The sequence below is a fragment of the Saccopteryx bilineata genome, chromosome 2, assembly GCF_036850765.1.
Source record: "Saccopteryx bilineata isolate mSacBil1 chromosome 2, mSacBil1_pri_phased_curated, whole genome shotgun sequence".
Lineage (NCBI taxonomy): Eukaryota > Metazoa > Chordata > Mammalia > Chiroptera > Emballonuridae > Saccopteryx > Saccopteryx bilineata.
The window spans coordinates 95,239,439-95,254,491 of record NC_089491.1 but is presented as its reverse complement, the minus strand read 5'-3'; the positions used below and the strand labels follow the sequence as shown (position 1 = coordinate 95,254,491).

General features: G+C 42.4%; 1 protein-coding gene across 11 annotated transcripts in view; it reads left to right on the top strand.

Annotated features, from left to right (window-relative positions):
• The window catches only part of CDC14B (cell division cycle 14B), a 117,643-nt gene that overhangs the window by 95,436 nt on the left and 7,154 nt on the right, over window positions 1-15,053 (top strand). For 4 of the 11 annotated variants that reach the window (XM_066257405.1, XM_066257401.1, XM_066257400.1 and 1 more), the window contains one exon: window positions 10,006-10,902. The exons of 1 other annotated variant lie outside the window; for it this stretch is intronic. In XM_066257405.1, the coding sequence (XP_066113502.1) occupies window positions 10,006-10,042 (37 nt within the window). In that variant the 3' untranslated portion in view covers window positions 10,043-10,902. Of the gene's footprint in view, window positions 1-5,183; window positions 5,301-9,597; window positions 9,703-9,745; window positions 9,980-10,005; window positions 10,903-15,053 lie in introns of those variants that run through there. 6 more of the 11 variants (XM_066257398.1, XM_066257404.1, XM_066257408.1 and 3 more) reach the window with 3 other exon arrangements.

The window sequence follows — 15,053 nt, the reverse complement described above, 5'->3', positions numbered from 1 at the left end:
CGCCCCTGTGCTTCTCATGGTGCATGCTTTCCTCACTGTCAGCTCTCCTAGCTTTATTGATTTGCCTTTTTTTCAAAGATTCCTTTTCTGAAATTTCTTAATCAATGGGGGGGGGTGCGGGACGGGAGGTCTTCACTATTCTTTTCACACAAAGGATATTAAAAACAACACCCTTTGCATTTTTTAAGTTGTCCTTACTCTTAACATATTTTTTGAAATAGCAATTTAAAAATTCCTGGACAAGCTTCTTTTCCCCACCAGAAACAGTTAGTTTGGGATAATTTAGGGTGCTTTTCTTTCAATCAATGGCCTGTACAACTTTCCTCTGGTTTTCTAGAGTAAGTATCTTTAGTATATACCCTTTCCAATGTAGCAAAAGTCATTTTCCCACTGATTTGACTTTGTCGCCAGGAGTTGCCGTGTCTCCTCGGGCCCTGGCCGTGTACACAGCCTGCTCTGGGCAGGCAGCAGCTTCCCTCTGAAGTCCTCAGTCTTGACTTTGTAGAATTTTATCCCCCCTCCTCATTTCACTTCCTCCCCCTTACAGTTAAGTACAGTTTTTGAAACTCTTGATGTTAAACAGAAGGAGGAAAGCAGAAAAACCTGGAGTCCTCTGTTTAAGTTTGTGTTTCTGCATGACCATCGCTGCTCCTCACTCCAGCTTTCCTGACAGTAACCAAAATGCCTTTATTAGGTTAATATAGACAGAAATTGTATTCTCTTGATATCCTTCATCATTAAATGACTACCTTAACAGCAAATAGACTTCTTTTCTGCAGAAGAATGTGGCAAGAAGCTCCCCCGAGGGACATCAGAGTCAAGACCAGAAGCACGGGAAGGAGGTTGTGCCCTGTGAGGCTGCGCTGACCACTGCCCTTCCCTGTCCAGGCTGCTTTTCTTCTTCTTCTTCTTTTTGTTTTGTTTTGTTTTGTTTCCTGAAAGTTTTTTTCTTTAACTCATGCTTGAAGAATTTCTTTTCTTGTTCCGACTTGGACCTCCTTCTGGTGCAATTCTTTGGCAGCCCACGCTGGTGCTTTGTGTTTCCAATGAGGGTCTTCAGATGGCTAGAAAAGATGATGAAATCTAGCAGGCTCATTCCATCAAAATTAAGGAAAAGCTGCTTAACATGTTTCTATTTATGACATTTTCTTGAATATCTCGTGAAATACAGACTTATCGCTTGGGATGATATACTGTATTTCCAGTACACATTAGGTATTTTTTCCTTTGTTTCTCTTAGTAAGCTTAGATTTCCTGATACTCTGATGCGAGGACATCACGTCCTGTGTAGATTTATTCTTCTGAGTCTGTTCACAGTGGCAGTGCTGTCTTGAATAGGTGGGCTTCCAGATGGGTGGATGTGCTACTAATAATACTTAGGTGCCTTTTTTTTTTTTTTTTTTTTTAAAAACACAAGGCTAATTTTATTTATTTATTTATTTATTTATTTATTTTTAACAGAGACAGAGAGAGAGTCAGAGAGAGGGATAGATAGGGACAGACAGACAGGAACGGAGAGAGATGAGAAGCATCAATCATCAGTTTTTCGTGGCGACACCTTAGTTGTTCATTGATTGCTTTCTCATATGTGCCTTGACTGTGGTCCTTCAGCAGACCGAGGGACCCCTAGCTAGAGCCAGCGACCTTGGGTCCAAACTGGTAAGCTTTTGCTCAAACCAGATGAGCCCGTGCTCAAACTGGCAACCTCGGGGTCTCGAACCTGGGTCCTTCCGCATCCCAGTTCGATGCTCTATCCACTGCGCCACCGCCTGGTCAGGCGGTGCTTTTATAATTATATTATTTTTCCTAGGGTAAGTTTTAAATTAGTCCATCAGTTTCTTTTCACTGTTAGCCCCAAAGCAGAGTATTCAATTTAGCCTGATTGATTAATTTGGAATTTACGGGAACAGAAGTTTTCAACAGTAATGATGCAAACAAGTATAATCCTTATAGTTGTCTTTAGAGGTGATTGATTACCCATGGGCAGCGCCACTGGGTTTGCCTCTCTTGGCCTGATAGGTTAGTAGATGACAGGCCTGGAGGTGACATGCCTGCTGAGTCAGACTGTTTTAGTGGGAAAGCTGTGTCTGCAGGTTGCAGGCCTCAGGCCCGTCATTTTGAAAGCTCGTTTTGTATCAGTGGTTAGCAACCATTTAAATACTGCATAGTTGCTCTGGTGGAGTCTTTTCTTGGAATTGAGTGTTCACAGCATTTTGTGGCTTGATAGGTGATAGATCTGACTTATCATTGTCACTGTGCTGTATGCCTCAAGTTGCAGACACATTGTATCCAAAGTCTGGGACTAAGCGGGCTCAGAAGGGCTGCAGAGAGGAAAGGGAACTGCAGTGTGAGCAAGAGGTAAGAAGTAGGGCTGAGGTCCTGGCTGGTTGGCTCAGTGGTAGTGTTGGCCAGGTGTGTGGAAGTCCTGGGTTCGTTTTCTGGCCAGGGCACACAGGAGAAGCACCCATTTGCTTCTCCACCCTTCCCTCTCTCCTTTCTCTCTGTCTCTCTTCCCCTTCCACAGCCAAGGCTCCATTGGAGCAAAAGTTGGTCTGGCTGCTGAGGATGGCTCCATGGCCTCTGCCTCAGGCACTAGAATGGTTCGATTGCAACGAAGCAACACCCCAGATGGGCAAAGCATCACCCCCTAGTCTGCATACCGGGTGGATCCCAGTCAGGTGCATGTGGGAGTTTGCCTTCCCGCTTCTCACTGCAAAAACATCCCCCCCTCCCCCCCAAAAAAGTAGAGCTGAGGATTCTTCCAGGGAAAGCGTGAAGGGAGAAAATACATATACTGACCATTGCTCTGCAGAGCTGTGTGATGGGCACAGTTTGCACGGTAGGGGATGGTGCCTTTCCACTTGGCTTGTGGCAGAGTTTGCCAGCTTATCCCAGCTTATCAGGTGTTACCTGTAAGATAGCACAGGTAATATCTAAGTTGGGTTTTTTCATACTTTATTGGTGCATAATCTACAGATGTAATAACTGCTCTGTTGTTACTACAAATAACTAGTGACCTGAATCTTTATGTGCAATGCGTTCCAGATGTGTCATGCTCTGGTGTTCAAATTTCAACATAAATTATTAACTATTAATATTATTAGTATATTTACATTAATTATTTGCACAATTTTATACTTTAAAATACCTTTAAAAATGTTTTCTATCAGCCTAATTTTTTAAAAACATGTTGACTTGAGAAGGTGAAAAGAAGCATTGATTTGTTCCAGTGCATTCATTGGTTGCTTTTTGTATGTGCCCTGATTAGGGATCGAACCCTCAACCTTGGCATATCAGGACGATGCTCTAACCAACTGAGCTACCTGGCCAGGGCAAACCTAAAATTTGATTTAGCAGTAATTTCTTATCTTGAATAGTACTTACACATTTCAGTATAGTTAATTTAAGAAATCAGATCTAAATTTCCAAAGTAGGCAATGAATTGGCTCTTATTTTTCCTCATATTAATGATTTTACAGTGTGGTACTTGTCTATACTTGTGCCCAGAGTGACCTCCTGTGAAAAGTAGGTGTGGTATTTCAAAAACAAGCCAGCAGAGGTCTCGTTTTCTCCCCTTGTGGAAGGGGAGAGACATCACACGTGCCGTGTGCGCTGCACCTGGGCTTCACAGATGGCAGCGGAAACATCCCTGGCTGGTTTTCGTTGTTTTTTCTTTATGAAAAATTCTAGGTTCAGATCTTTCACAGAGAATACTAACTCCCCCTCATTTTATGTAATAAATCCTTGTTTTCAAGGGTAGGATTCATATGCCAAGGCAGTTGGTGTCTTGAATCGCGCAACTGTGTCATCTGCATATACTCTTTCTGTCTTGTTAGAACATTCAACATTTAGGATGATAAAACTTTGTGGGAAATCCTGAGACCAGCTTTGGCTTTGGATCAGTTTCCCTCTGTGAGGTGGAAGGCTTTCAGAAATCCCACTTGGATAAAGCAAAGGAGCTGGGACAGCAGCCCTCCCTCGGTCTCCACGTCCCCCCTTCCCCAGACGGCTGGAACACCTCTGGCCTCCAGCCTTCTGCTCTGTTACCATACAGCCCATTGTTTTTTTAGTGATGGGAAGTTAGCATTTTGCTGAATATTTTTTTAGTGCTTTGGATAATACTACTAAGATTATAGGAATGTATTAATTTAATTTATACTACATTCAAGGACCTGGCTTTGGTTATTAACATATTTGGTGGTAATGCAGGCATAGGAGGTAGGACTACTAGTTTGTTGTAATAGCTTCTATTTACTCTTATGAGCTGGGTTCAAGCCAGTTGTTATGAGCTGTCTAATCCCTTTATATTTGAATATGAGAGGAAGAAGCTTTTTTAAATCAGTGGTCTTTCTTACAGAGAAATTAGAGTATATAAATGTGTGTGCATACATTTTAGCATTTCAGTCATTATCTGGGTGAAGAAAAGAACTGCATATAAAATCTTTTGATTTTTTTGCTGTTTTCCTTGGGACAATTGAATGAAGAATTTAAAAATACCCTCCACTTCCTCTCCAGTTCTAATTCATGAATTTGCCTCCGGAGTAACTTACTCCCATACACATCTTTCCCTGAGGTTTTTAGAGTTTAATTAAATCAAGTGTCACAAAATTTAAGCAGTTTCACTTTCTTGTTAGTGGTACTTGATGATTTATTGATAGTAACTAGTTGTAATCCAGACAAAACTGAAATTTTGCTTGAACATGTTTTTAAAATTTGAAATGTTATATAAAATTGGTATTGATTCAGGGTTTATTGCCCTTATTCTCAGCTCAGAGGAATGAATATTGTATAGATATTTATATTCACGTTCTTTAGAATTGAAGGGATTAAAATGATTTGTTTTATATGACTGGAATTCTGAGAATCACTTTTAATTTGGGACACCAAGATTTGTTTCACTGATTGACTTCTTTGTTGTGGGAATTGTTGAAAATGCCACATCATTCATTTTCTAGAAACAAAGTACTCATTACCTTTGTTGTAACCTTCATAGGGAAATGAGATGCTTCATTTCAAAAGACCTCGGTGTAAAAATATTTCCGGTTTTGGCAAGTGTATCTATGGAAAGTCCTATCAATTCTCCATCAACTAATTTGCACTAAGGTGCATAAATGCCTTCTTGTGTCAAGTGTTTGAAAGTTGTTTCAGTTAATATAATCTTATTTTTTTCCAACTGTTTTCAGAGTAATTCTTCAGTCCAGTGTTCAGAGCTGTAAAACATCTGAACCTAACATTTCTGGCAGTGCAGGCATTACTAAGAGAACCACCAGATCTGCTTCGAGAAAAAGCAGTTTTAAAAGGTGAGAAAAGAATCCTTCTCTTCTGCAAAGTTCTAAGCATTGGTTTTCCAGTTTAATCTTCTGGAGATAGAAATGAAGATAGGAAAAAGCAGAGTCCCTGTGATAGGAAACTAATCAAATGTGTTTGATTTGTTCATCACCTGAGAAAATCTGGACCATTTTAATGCAGGCTTTCGCTTTTAGTTTTGTTTTTCAAAGATGATTCTCAACCCGAGAGATGTGATCTCGGGATCATAATATGGCAAAGTTGAGACTGCTGTATATGTAAGTTCTTCGTTAAGAATTTCCAGAGCTCTCTGTCAGGACTGGAGGAAAGCTTCCTGTGTATCAGATACAGCATAATTGTTGGAGAATTCGCTGCAAGTAAGTGTGATGGTGGAAATACGTGAACTCTAGTAAGTCTGTGGTCCTTTTTTTTAACCTCGGATCTGACCTTGGCCAAAGTTCACACCAGGTGGTGGGGCGTGTTCTCTCATTTCACTTTGAGTCCTGCAGCTTCCACGTCCTTCATTTTATAAAGGGAGAAAAGGGGCATATTCTATGACCAAATCTGTTACTCACTGTTATCTTTGGATATTTGCCATGAACTGAAGGCAAGATTTTATTTTTAACATATTCTAAAAACAGATTCCTCTTGAGGGATGAGCACATAACCCACATACTGTCATCTCAGGGGTGGGAAGCAGGCACCCTTAGCGTGTCTGTGTCTTTGCCAGGAGGTGGCGACCAGCGTGGTCCTGGACGAGGCCCTGCATTCTGAGTACAGGGAATCTCTACTAGACTACAGGCGGCCGGGAGATGACCCGGGCCAGACTTTAATAAAACGTCCATCATAAATTTTTGTGCTTCTCTTTAGTTCTACCCCCCTCCCTCCTACCCCGTATCTTTGAGGTTTGGGCCTACGGTGCTGGTCCTCCGTGCTGAGTGAGCTCGGGTGAGACCCCCAGCAGCCTGCATCTCGAGGGACTCCCCAACAAACCAGAGAGCTCCATATGTTTTGCTTTTTTAAGAAACTGTTCAGTTCTGCCATTTTTCCTCTTTGATGGTTCCTTTGTATGGCTTTACTACATACTTTTACTTAACGAGAAATGTGATTATGCCCAAGTACAAGTGTTTGAGAATTGGGTATTGACTCATGATTTTAGGATTTTAAATTTTTCATTAGAAAGATACCAAATATTCATACTAATTCCACTTGAGAAAAAATATTCGAGCAATACCGAAAAATCAAATACTTAGGTACATTATAACATAAAACCAGAATGTTATTTTTAACAGTGAGAAAGAGGAAACAGTCTAAAGATTGATGAATTCTACCAAATGAATCTAGTCATATTTTTAAAGAAAATTTAGTGCTCTGAATAAATGCTACTAAAGCAATACATAAAAAACCCTATACATACTTGTTATGAAGTATTACCCTAATTTTGTAAATGTACGGTATACTTGGTATATATAGAAATGTATAGATGTATAAATATTTGTTTATAAATATAAATGTATATATTTCTATATAGGTATTGAAATAAGATAAAGGAAAATATACTATAATATTAACAGTTCAGATGGTAGGACTCTTGGGGATTTTCTTTTAATCATTTTCTTCCCCCCCCCCCCCCAACTTATCTACAGTAAATGGAGTGAAATAGGAATATTAACTTTGACACTTTTAGGCGAATTAAACTACTAAAAATTCAAAGAAGAAGCCTGTTGTTGCTGATAGACAGGCATGTTTTGCATGGACTTAACCTTTTCAGGTGTAGTTGCTCAGGCTCCTGTTGTGGTCTCGTGCACCTCGCACGTCTAATCTGCTTTCTGCTTTTCTGGATCGAGCTCTTCAGGTTTCAGAGGAGTAGCGTCCTGGAACTGGGCAGGGTGTGCCCAGTCGCACCCTGTTTCTCTGAGGGGCGTGGCCCTGCGGCAGCTTTTCCATCTAGGTCTTGTCTAGTGATCTGAGCTCGTGCTTCCTGTGCAGAGAGCATTTCCCTAGGGTCCCTGGACCAGGTGCTCTGTGGTGTCTGAAGTCAAGTTTAGACTGAATATGCTTGAGTAAATATTGAAATGGCCCAGAGCAGTTTCCAGGCACTGAGGATAGTGCTAAAAAGCAAAAAGGCTTCTTTGAATTTTCCGAAATGGACTTTCAGAGATTGGAAAGGACAAAGAAGTAAACTTTGTTATCTTAGAGTTAAAGGCATTTGATAGTATGTTTAACCACTTCCCCTTTTGTGCAGGGTCACCTTTGCTTCCTTTGGGGCTTTGTCCCTGCTTCTGGGAAAGAATGGGCGTTGAGGCAGCCAAGTCATAGCTTGTATCCTACTGAGTTGTGTTGATTTCTGATGAAGGAATTAACACATTTGTGCATAATCTGATTCAAGCAAAATAATATGAACTAAAATCATTCAGTAATTTTAAACTGGGCTAGAACTCTTTTCTTTAAATAACAACACACAAAAAAATAGAATACCCTTTCAGTGTGCGCTCATCACTGCCTGCAAGGCTCCAGGGCTGCGGTGTGCTGTCACTCCTGTCTGAAGACTTCTCTCTTGCAGGTTTATGTTGTTCACACGTCGTCATCATCATTGTCGTCATCTCCATTGTGTTGTAGGAACTTGACCTTTCATTTTCATGTTCCATTCTGTCAGAGGCTTCTGGGATGTAGACCTCACCTAAATTCTTTTTCTGATGATACAGCTTTCTTAATTTTTGACAGTTTACTGAGAGGCTCTACAACTTTGGAGATTTTTCCCACAAACATGTTGCAAGAACATATATTTAACACCAAAAAAATATGAGCATTGCCATAAGCCTTTGTTAGGAAAGAAATACCACCTAATTTGTCCCATGGCAGCTGCGTGGTGAGCAGGTCGCCCCAGTGCCAGGGGTTCTGTGTGGTCCCTCTCACATCCCCTTCCTGAATGGGAAGAAGTAAATGCAAGCACGTTTACATCTCCTACTTGTTAGAGCTAGGAACCCATTTAATGTTTCTCTTTTAAGAATTAATAAACCAAGTGAAGACTTGGCCTGTTTTCCAGTGTTCTCACATTACCTCTCTGGGGGCTCTCTGAGAGGGAGTCTGGTGCTGCCGTGTGCCTCTGATTGAGGGCTGCCTCACTGCTCCTGTTGGGCTCCTTTGGGCCCACGCTCCCACTGTGCCTGTTTCCGTCAGCGTGTGCGCTTTCTTTGTGGTGGTTCCCCCTCCATTGTTTTAAAAAACACACATATTGTAACTTCATTGCTTTTTCTCAGAAAATTGTCATATACTTAGAGTTTTTTTTATTCCAGGTTGCATCACTGGGGATCATTACTTTCTGCTCCACCTGCCAAAACTACCTAATGCCCGTTGCTTTGGGGGATCTTGTTCCTAAGGACTCATACTGTGAGGGCTCATTACCTGGCCTCTGAAACCATGAGTCCCTTCACCAGCCCCGCATTTTTTTTTTTTTAATTATTTTTATTTATTCATTTTTTAGAGAAGAGAGAGAGAGAGAGAAGTGGGGGAGGAGCTGGAAGCATCAACTCCCATATGTGCCTTGACCGGGCAAGCCCAGGGTTTTGAACCGGTGACCTCAGCATTCCAAGTCGATACTTTATCCACTGCGCCACCACAGGTCAGGCACCAGCCCCGCATTTGGGAGTAGCCACATTTAGGACTTCTGATGTCTTCTCATTTTGTGATCCTTGCCATCATCATAACTGTCACTGCTACTTGTCGGCTAGTCTCAGATCGCAGTGACTGTCCTGTTACTTCTGGACTTTCATTTCTTATTGCCATCATCTCCAAAAGTGCACAAGTGTAGAAGCCCCAGAATGTTGTATTGAATATTCTTTTTTTAAAATGCTGGTTACCTCTGATCTTTTAGACTACTAATCTCCCTTTGAAATTCCAGACACTTTCCCTTTTGTGAACTGACCTGGACTGTCATGCCCAGTTCTCTGTTGAAGTCTCCAAGAGCCCCAGGGTGGCTTTCAGAGGAGCTGCTATGGTCGACAGTCACCGTCACCCCAGTGAGGGTCACCTACAGGGTGGAACTAGGTTTTCTGACTCTTTCTTTTGCTTTAGTTTTTTTCTCTGAAAGATACTGTTTAGCTCTCAGTGTGGCGTGGTCAATGGCAGGAAGAAACTAGGGCTGTAGGGTAAGGCTCCGTGGAGGGACGGGTTTCCTGGGTTTCAGCCGCAGCCTGTCCGCTAAATTGGAAACTGCTTGAGACACCAGGGCTCTCTCTGTGACCGAATTCTGGCTTTGGAAATAATCAAATAACACCTCTTATCTTTTCGTTCTTTCTGCTTCTCCTGCAGCCTGGTTCCTCAGAGGGAAGGAAGGAAAAGGAATGCTTTGCAGCCAATGCCCTTAGCGGCATTATGGTACTCGCTTTGCCCTGCTGCTTCCGTGCGCCGCCCTCCTCCTCCTCCTCCTCCTCCTCCTCCTCCTCCTCCTCCTCCTCCTCCTCCTCCTTTTTATTTTGTTATTATTTTTTTTATCTTTTTTTATTTTTTGCAGAACTGAACCATTTTCTGCTCTGCCTTTCTCTCCTCTTTGTCTTTATGGTTGGTATTGTACTCTTTTCCAAAGTACTTGTCATTAAAGAAGTACGCAAAGTTTTAGCATGTCAATATTTCCCGTTATGTTGCCTTCCTTGTCTTTGATAATTACTTACGGGACTCTTGAAAACCTTCATGGTAAAATCCTTTTTTTTCTCCCCATAGTCCCTCCATTTCAAGGACTAAAACAGTCTTGCGTTAAATAAAAACCTGTGACCAGAACTGAAGGAAGATTCTAGGAACAGAAAACTACAGCAGGACTTAGCACAATTTTTTGAGAAACAAAACAAATTGCAAAAGCCTTAGCTGCTTTCCACCTCAGAAGCTGATTCAATGAAGAGAATGTCCACTGGAGTTTAAGTCACAGCATGAGTTTGGGTGTAAGGGCGCCCCGAAGACAATCCAGCTCTCCTTTTGTAGATACGTCTCAAGTTGAATAAAAAAAGCTGTTGTAAACTTAATCTCAGGTGTAAATATCAAAGCCCTCTGTTACTAGGAGGGCTGACTACTCCGTGTGCTGCATGTGTGTCCCTGTGATGGCAATCATTTTAGCTGCTGGCCTTCAGAGGAATCGAGGAATCTGATGGAGGTTTTTTACCTATGTATTTTCTGTTCACCCTGTGTCAAAATTTATAAAGATAAAACAGGCATTGCTGAAACGGTACTTTCTGTAATTTGGTAATTGTCTTGACTTTAGTATTTGTAATCCTGTTGCAATGCTGACTGTGTTAAGTACCCAAGCTGCTTGTGTTCCCACCAAAGAGTGCTTTATTAACAAGACTCTGTGAAAGCCACGTCTGAAGACTGTTGCATGTTGCGGACACAGAGTGTTAGGAGGTACGCTGGTAACTTGAAACTTGCAAGAGCTTTTCAAGAGTAGCTTTAGAAGACTCAGGAGGAGAAGCTGGCTTCAGAGTTGGACGATTGTTGTAAGCCCATCCTTCCCATGCCACTTAGGGACTGGAGAATGCCAAGGCTGCCCAGTCATACAAAGTAAGTTCATACTTCTTTCTGTGCATGAGAAAAACCCACAGATTTGGTGTTTCTCCTTGGAAACTGATCCCAAATAATGGTGGCTTTAAGAAAAATCTTGCTGCTTTATTATTATTAGGGTGTTTCTCTGTAGCACTGTGGGCTTCTTTTGTTGTGTGGTCAGCACAAGGTCATCCACTCGCCCTTTGAGTTCAGTGACCGTTAGGTCAGGATTTCCATTGTTTATAAATAAGACACTCACTGTTGCCTTTGGTTAGGGAATCAAGTCTTTCAGAGTGCCTTCTCCCCTCCCCTACAGAACACAGCAGAGGGACGGAAAGCAATCAGAACCAGAGTTTATTTGCTGCTAGAAAAAAAGATGGGGCCCAAAATAAAAGAATATTTTCCAAACTATTTTGAAATAAATGGTTTCAGTTATTATTAACTAATGTTGGCCTATCCTACTTTGGAAATGGCGGTAGACAGTATGAAAAGGTAATTCAGTTCACATTTCAAGATGAATGAATCAGGTCAGTAGGCAATTGCATTTTTTTAATCTGTCTTTTAAAACTATGAGGAATAAGAAGTAGTCAACATGAACAGATTAAAGTCTGTTAATCCAAAAATAACTGGAAGGCCTTGGCTCTGTGTTGGTATTTTCTCTCCGAGTAGTTGTGAGGTTGGCTGGCTTTGAGGGGAGATGGAAGACCCCGCTGCTTTGGCCGAACCAGCAGTTCTTCGCCATTAGGCTCTGGGGGGGTTGGGTCACACCAGCTTTGACACAGTGGGGATCCGATCTCGGAAAAATGGAGGTTTTTCTATCCCTAGAAGTTCATAGACACAAAGACCAACTTGCCTGATGGGAAGACCGCTTTTTAAGAAGCTTTGGGTCAGAAGAGAAACATTCCATTTGCTGATGATGCTGGAATATAATACCAGATATTTAAACTGTCCGGGCACAAACATTGAATTCTCAGGGAAACTCTTCTTCCCTTTATACTTTTAAAGGCCATCTCCTGCATACATGATCCAGGTCGTTGTGAAAATCAGATTTCCATCTGAACCCTGCTTGGTTTGGCTTTCTATGAAGTCGGAACAAGTAAATGGGTCCCCGCCTCCCAGTGAGGAAGCAGCCATGTGGCTGTCCTGGCCAAGAGGGAAGCGTTTGGGCTTCAGTGGTAACCGTGGTACTTTTTATTTTGCAAACTGCCTTTTTGTGTTGGCTGCTTGTGTTTCCACCTAGAATTGCTATCACTGTGGCTCTTTCTAAAAGTTTTGTGTTTAACAGGCTTGTTTCTGCAGTGAGTCATAGGAAAGTAGTGATTTGATAAAGTCATTTCTTGGAGCGTGAAAGGACATAGCAACAGTGTTAAATGTCTGGAGGACATATCTAGAATCCAGGAAGTCTCTGGGTCGGACTGATGGAAAGTCTTGCTCTGAATGAGTGGCTCTTCCCCACCCGCCACACAGTGGAACCTTCAGTACACCCAGAATCTTCTGAGTTTCTAATTTCGAGCCCTTGTTACAGGAGTCTTTGTTACTATGAAATATGAAACAGGACATGTCAGATGGACAGACTCCTTTAACTGAAGAGCCTTAAATAGCTTTGAAAGTACACCATGACAGTTTCCATTGGAATTTAAATTGGAAATGATTATTTTTAGGTGCCCTTGAAGCTTTCTGGGGACCCAAATCATCAAACATCAGGGACAGATTAAAGTAAGGCTGTACAAAGCTGGGTACCCGGAAGAATAGACAGACTTGTGTTTGGTGTTGTGAGGACGTGAGCCCGAGCAGGGCCTCGCTGACACGGGTTGCCCGACCTGTCCAGTGTAGCTGCTTCCAGCTATGTGCCGGCTGCTCTTCCAGCTCCAGAATTCTGTTCCAAACTTTGCCCTATTAGCCCGTTACCCACCCACCTCCTCCCCGCCTCAGGGGTGATTTCTACCTCTTTTCTTGGGCCCAGACAAGTTCTCGAGGGTACTTACTCCCAGTGTTCTCACTAGACGAAGGTGTTTCCTTCGGGAGCCTGATCCCTGGTGGGTGGGCGGGCAGGCTGGGCTGACCCTCGGGCGTCTGGGCCGTGTTGTGCCAAGAGCTCTGGGAGCCTTTCCTTTGCTTGAATCGTTCTTCATGACAAATGAGCCATGTGCTCCTTTCCAGTTCTAAAACTAGCTCAACTACTCATTTTTAAAAGGAATTACTGCATTTTAGAAAACTGCTCATGCAAAGCGTTAAAAATTCTGTTTTAACTCTTCAGTAGTTATCTCCCACTGAACTGCCCTGTGAGGCCAGCAGCCGCTCTTCCATCTCTCCTGAAACCGAGTGTTCTCCACGTCACCAAGTGGAGACACGACAGATGTGTTTAAAAGACTGGACAGGCCACCTGTGCTGTGTAGGAAGTTACCTCCTCACTTGCCTAGTAGAGTTAAATGTTAGCAGATAATGTTCATTGGATTATATAGTACTGCAGTTTTATACTAATAATTTGCATACTTTTATCTAACCTGAATTCATGTACAGATTTAAAGTTTTAAAAGTTTTAATCAGTAACTGATTAATAATCAGTATATGATCAATCATTGTCTTGATTTTTTTTTAAATTAAAATGTATATTTCTAATCATATTTTATAAAGCTGAGAGAACTGGTTGAATGTATGTTTATTTTCCTGAAGGTATTTTTAAGATAAGCTTCATACTGGCGTGTAAACTTTGCGTATCTGTGTAGTTTGATATGTACTGTCACATTTGAAAAATTGTGTGTATTGTAACTGGTTTTATACAAAATACTGAATAGTAGGAATTGTATAATTATAATCATGTAATTAAAAGTATTAACCAAACAATCTCTAGGTATATTGTATTTATTTACTAACTGTTCTGAATTGTGGGACACCTGAGTAGTTAAAACAGAATGCTTATGTGACCCTCGGCATTCTCTTGCTAGGACTGTGATGCCAGATGCTACCAGCTAGAGGCTTAAACGACAGAAATTTATGTATTCACAGTTCTGGAGGCCAGAGGAGGTCCCATACCAAGCTGTGGGCAGTGGTGGCTTCTTCTGAGGCCTCTCTCCTTGGCCTTTCCCACCCACCTACCCAGTGATGCAGAGATTTCACTTTCTGGAAACTAAGATATGTCAGTAAGTCCCTTGAAGTCTTCTAGGTGAGAGACGGTAGCCCTTTTATTTTATCTGCCAAGTTCAGGGCCAAAGTGCCGGCAGGGCTGGTGCCAGAACACTCCACATCCTGACGTGTCTGATGCGGAATGCTGTCATTGGTGCCGCTTGCCTGCCCTCCTGATGGTCTCTTGCAGGGGAGGACCCTAAAGACTGGAAGCCCAGCTCATCACACAGGGGGTGGTGTCGAACTAAGGCTCAGAGCTTTTCTTAGGGAGTGCTGTTTAGCTCCCTAAGGCACTTAGCTTTGATTCATGCTGGAATGAGTTTTCCAAGCACAAACCAAAGGGAACTGTCTCCTCACCTTATTGACACAAGCCACCGGAGTGGGATTTGCAGGCTCTGCCCCCTGGAAAGCCATAGCATCCACCTGCTCCCCCATGTTTGCTGTGAGGCCAGTGCTGGGTGTGCACCCTCCAGGGGAATGAGTGGAGCTTGGTCTGCTGGCGTGGGCCAAACAGCTTGAAGCATATGAGTGTGGGGCAGGCGTGGCAGCAAGGCCGTAAGGTCTACCAGCTGTTGGGTAAAATCACACGGTGTGTGCTTCTCCTGGGAGCAGCTGTGTCCGCAGGGCCACGCTGTGTGGGTGACGATCCTTAGATCCCGAGCCCTGTGGGTACTTGCTTTCCTATGCTGACCACACTGTCCGGAGCGCATGTCCACAGCGACAGTCTTCTAAACCCCTCTTACTCCATATAAGTAAAATGAGAATAAAAAGAACTACTTAGCAGTAAGTTAAACGAGAATAATACAGGCAACATACAACAGTGTCTTGCACATATCTTTCAATAAATTTTTTATACATCTAAGATAATTTTCTCTCATTAGGTAAAGACTGGTTCTGATAGCAGATTATGATCCCTCAGTATGTGATATTTTTGGTACCTGGAGTATAATCCATGCATTTTGAAAGAGATCAAAGTATTTTGACTTCTGAAGAGAAATTCATGCCCTGAAGCTCATCGAGTCTGGAGAGCAGCTTGTTCCGAGGACAGGCAGGGCAGACAGGGTGAAAGCCCCTCAACGAGACCCCAGGGGTTAGAACTGAGAAAGAGTGGACTA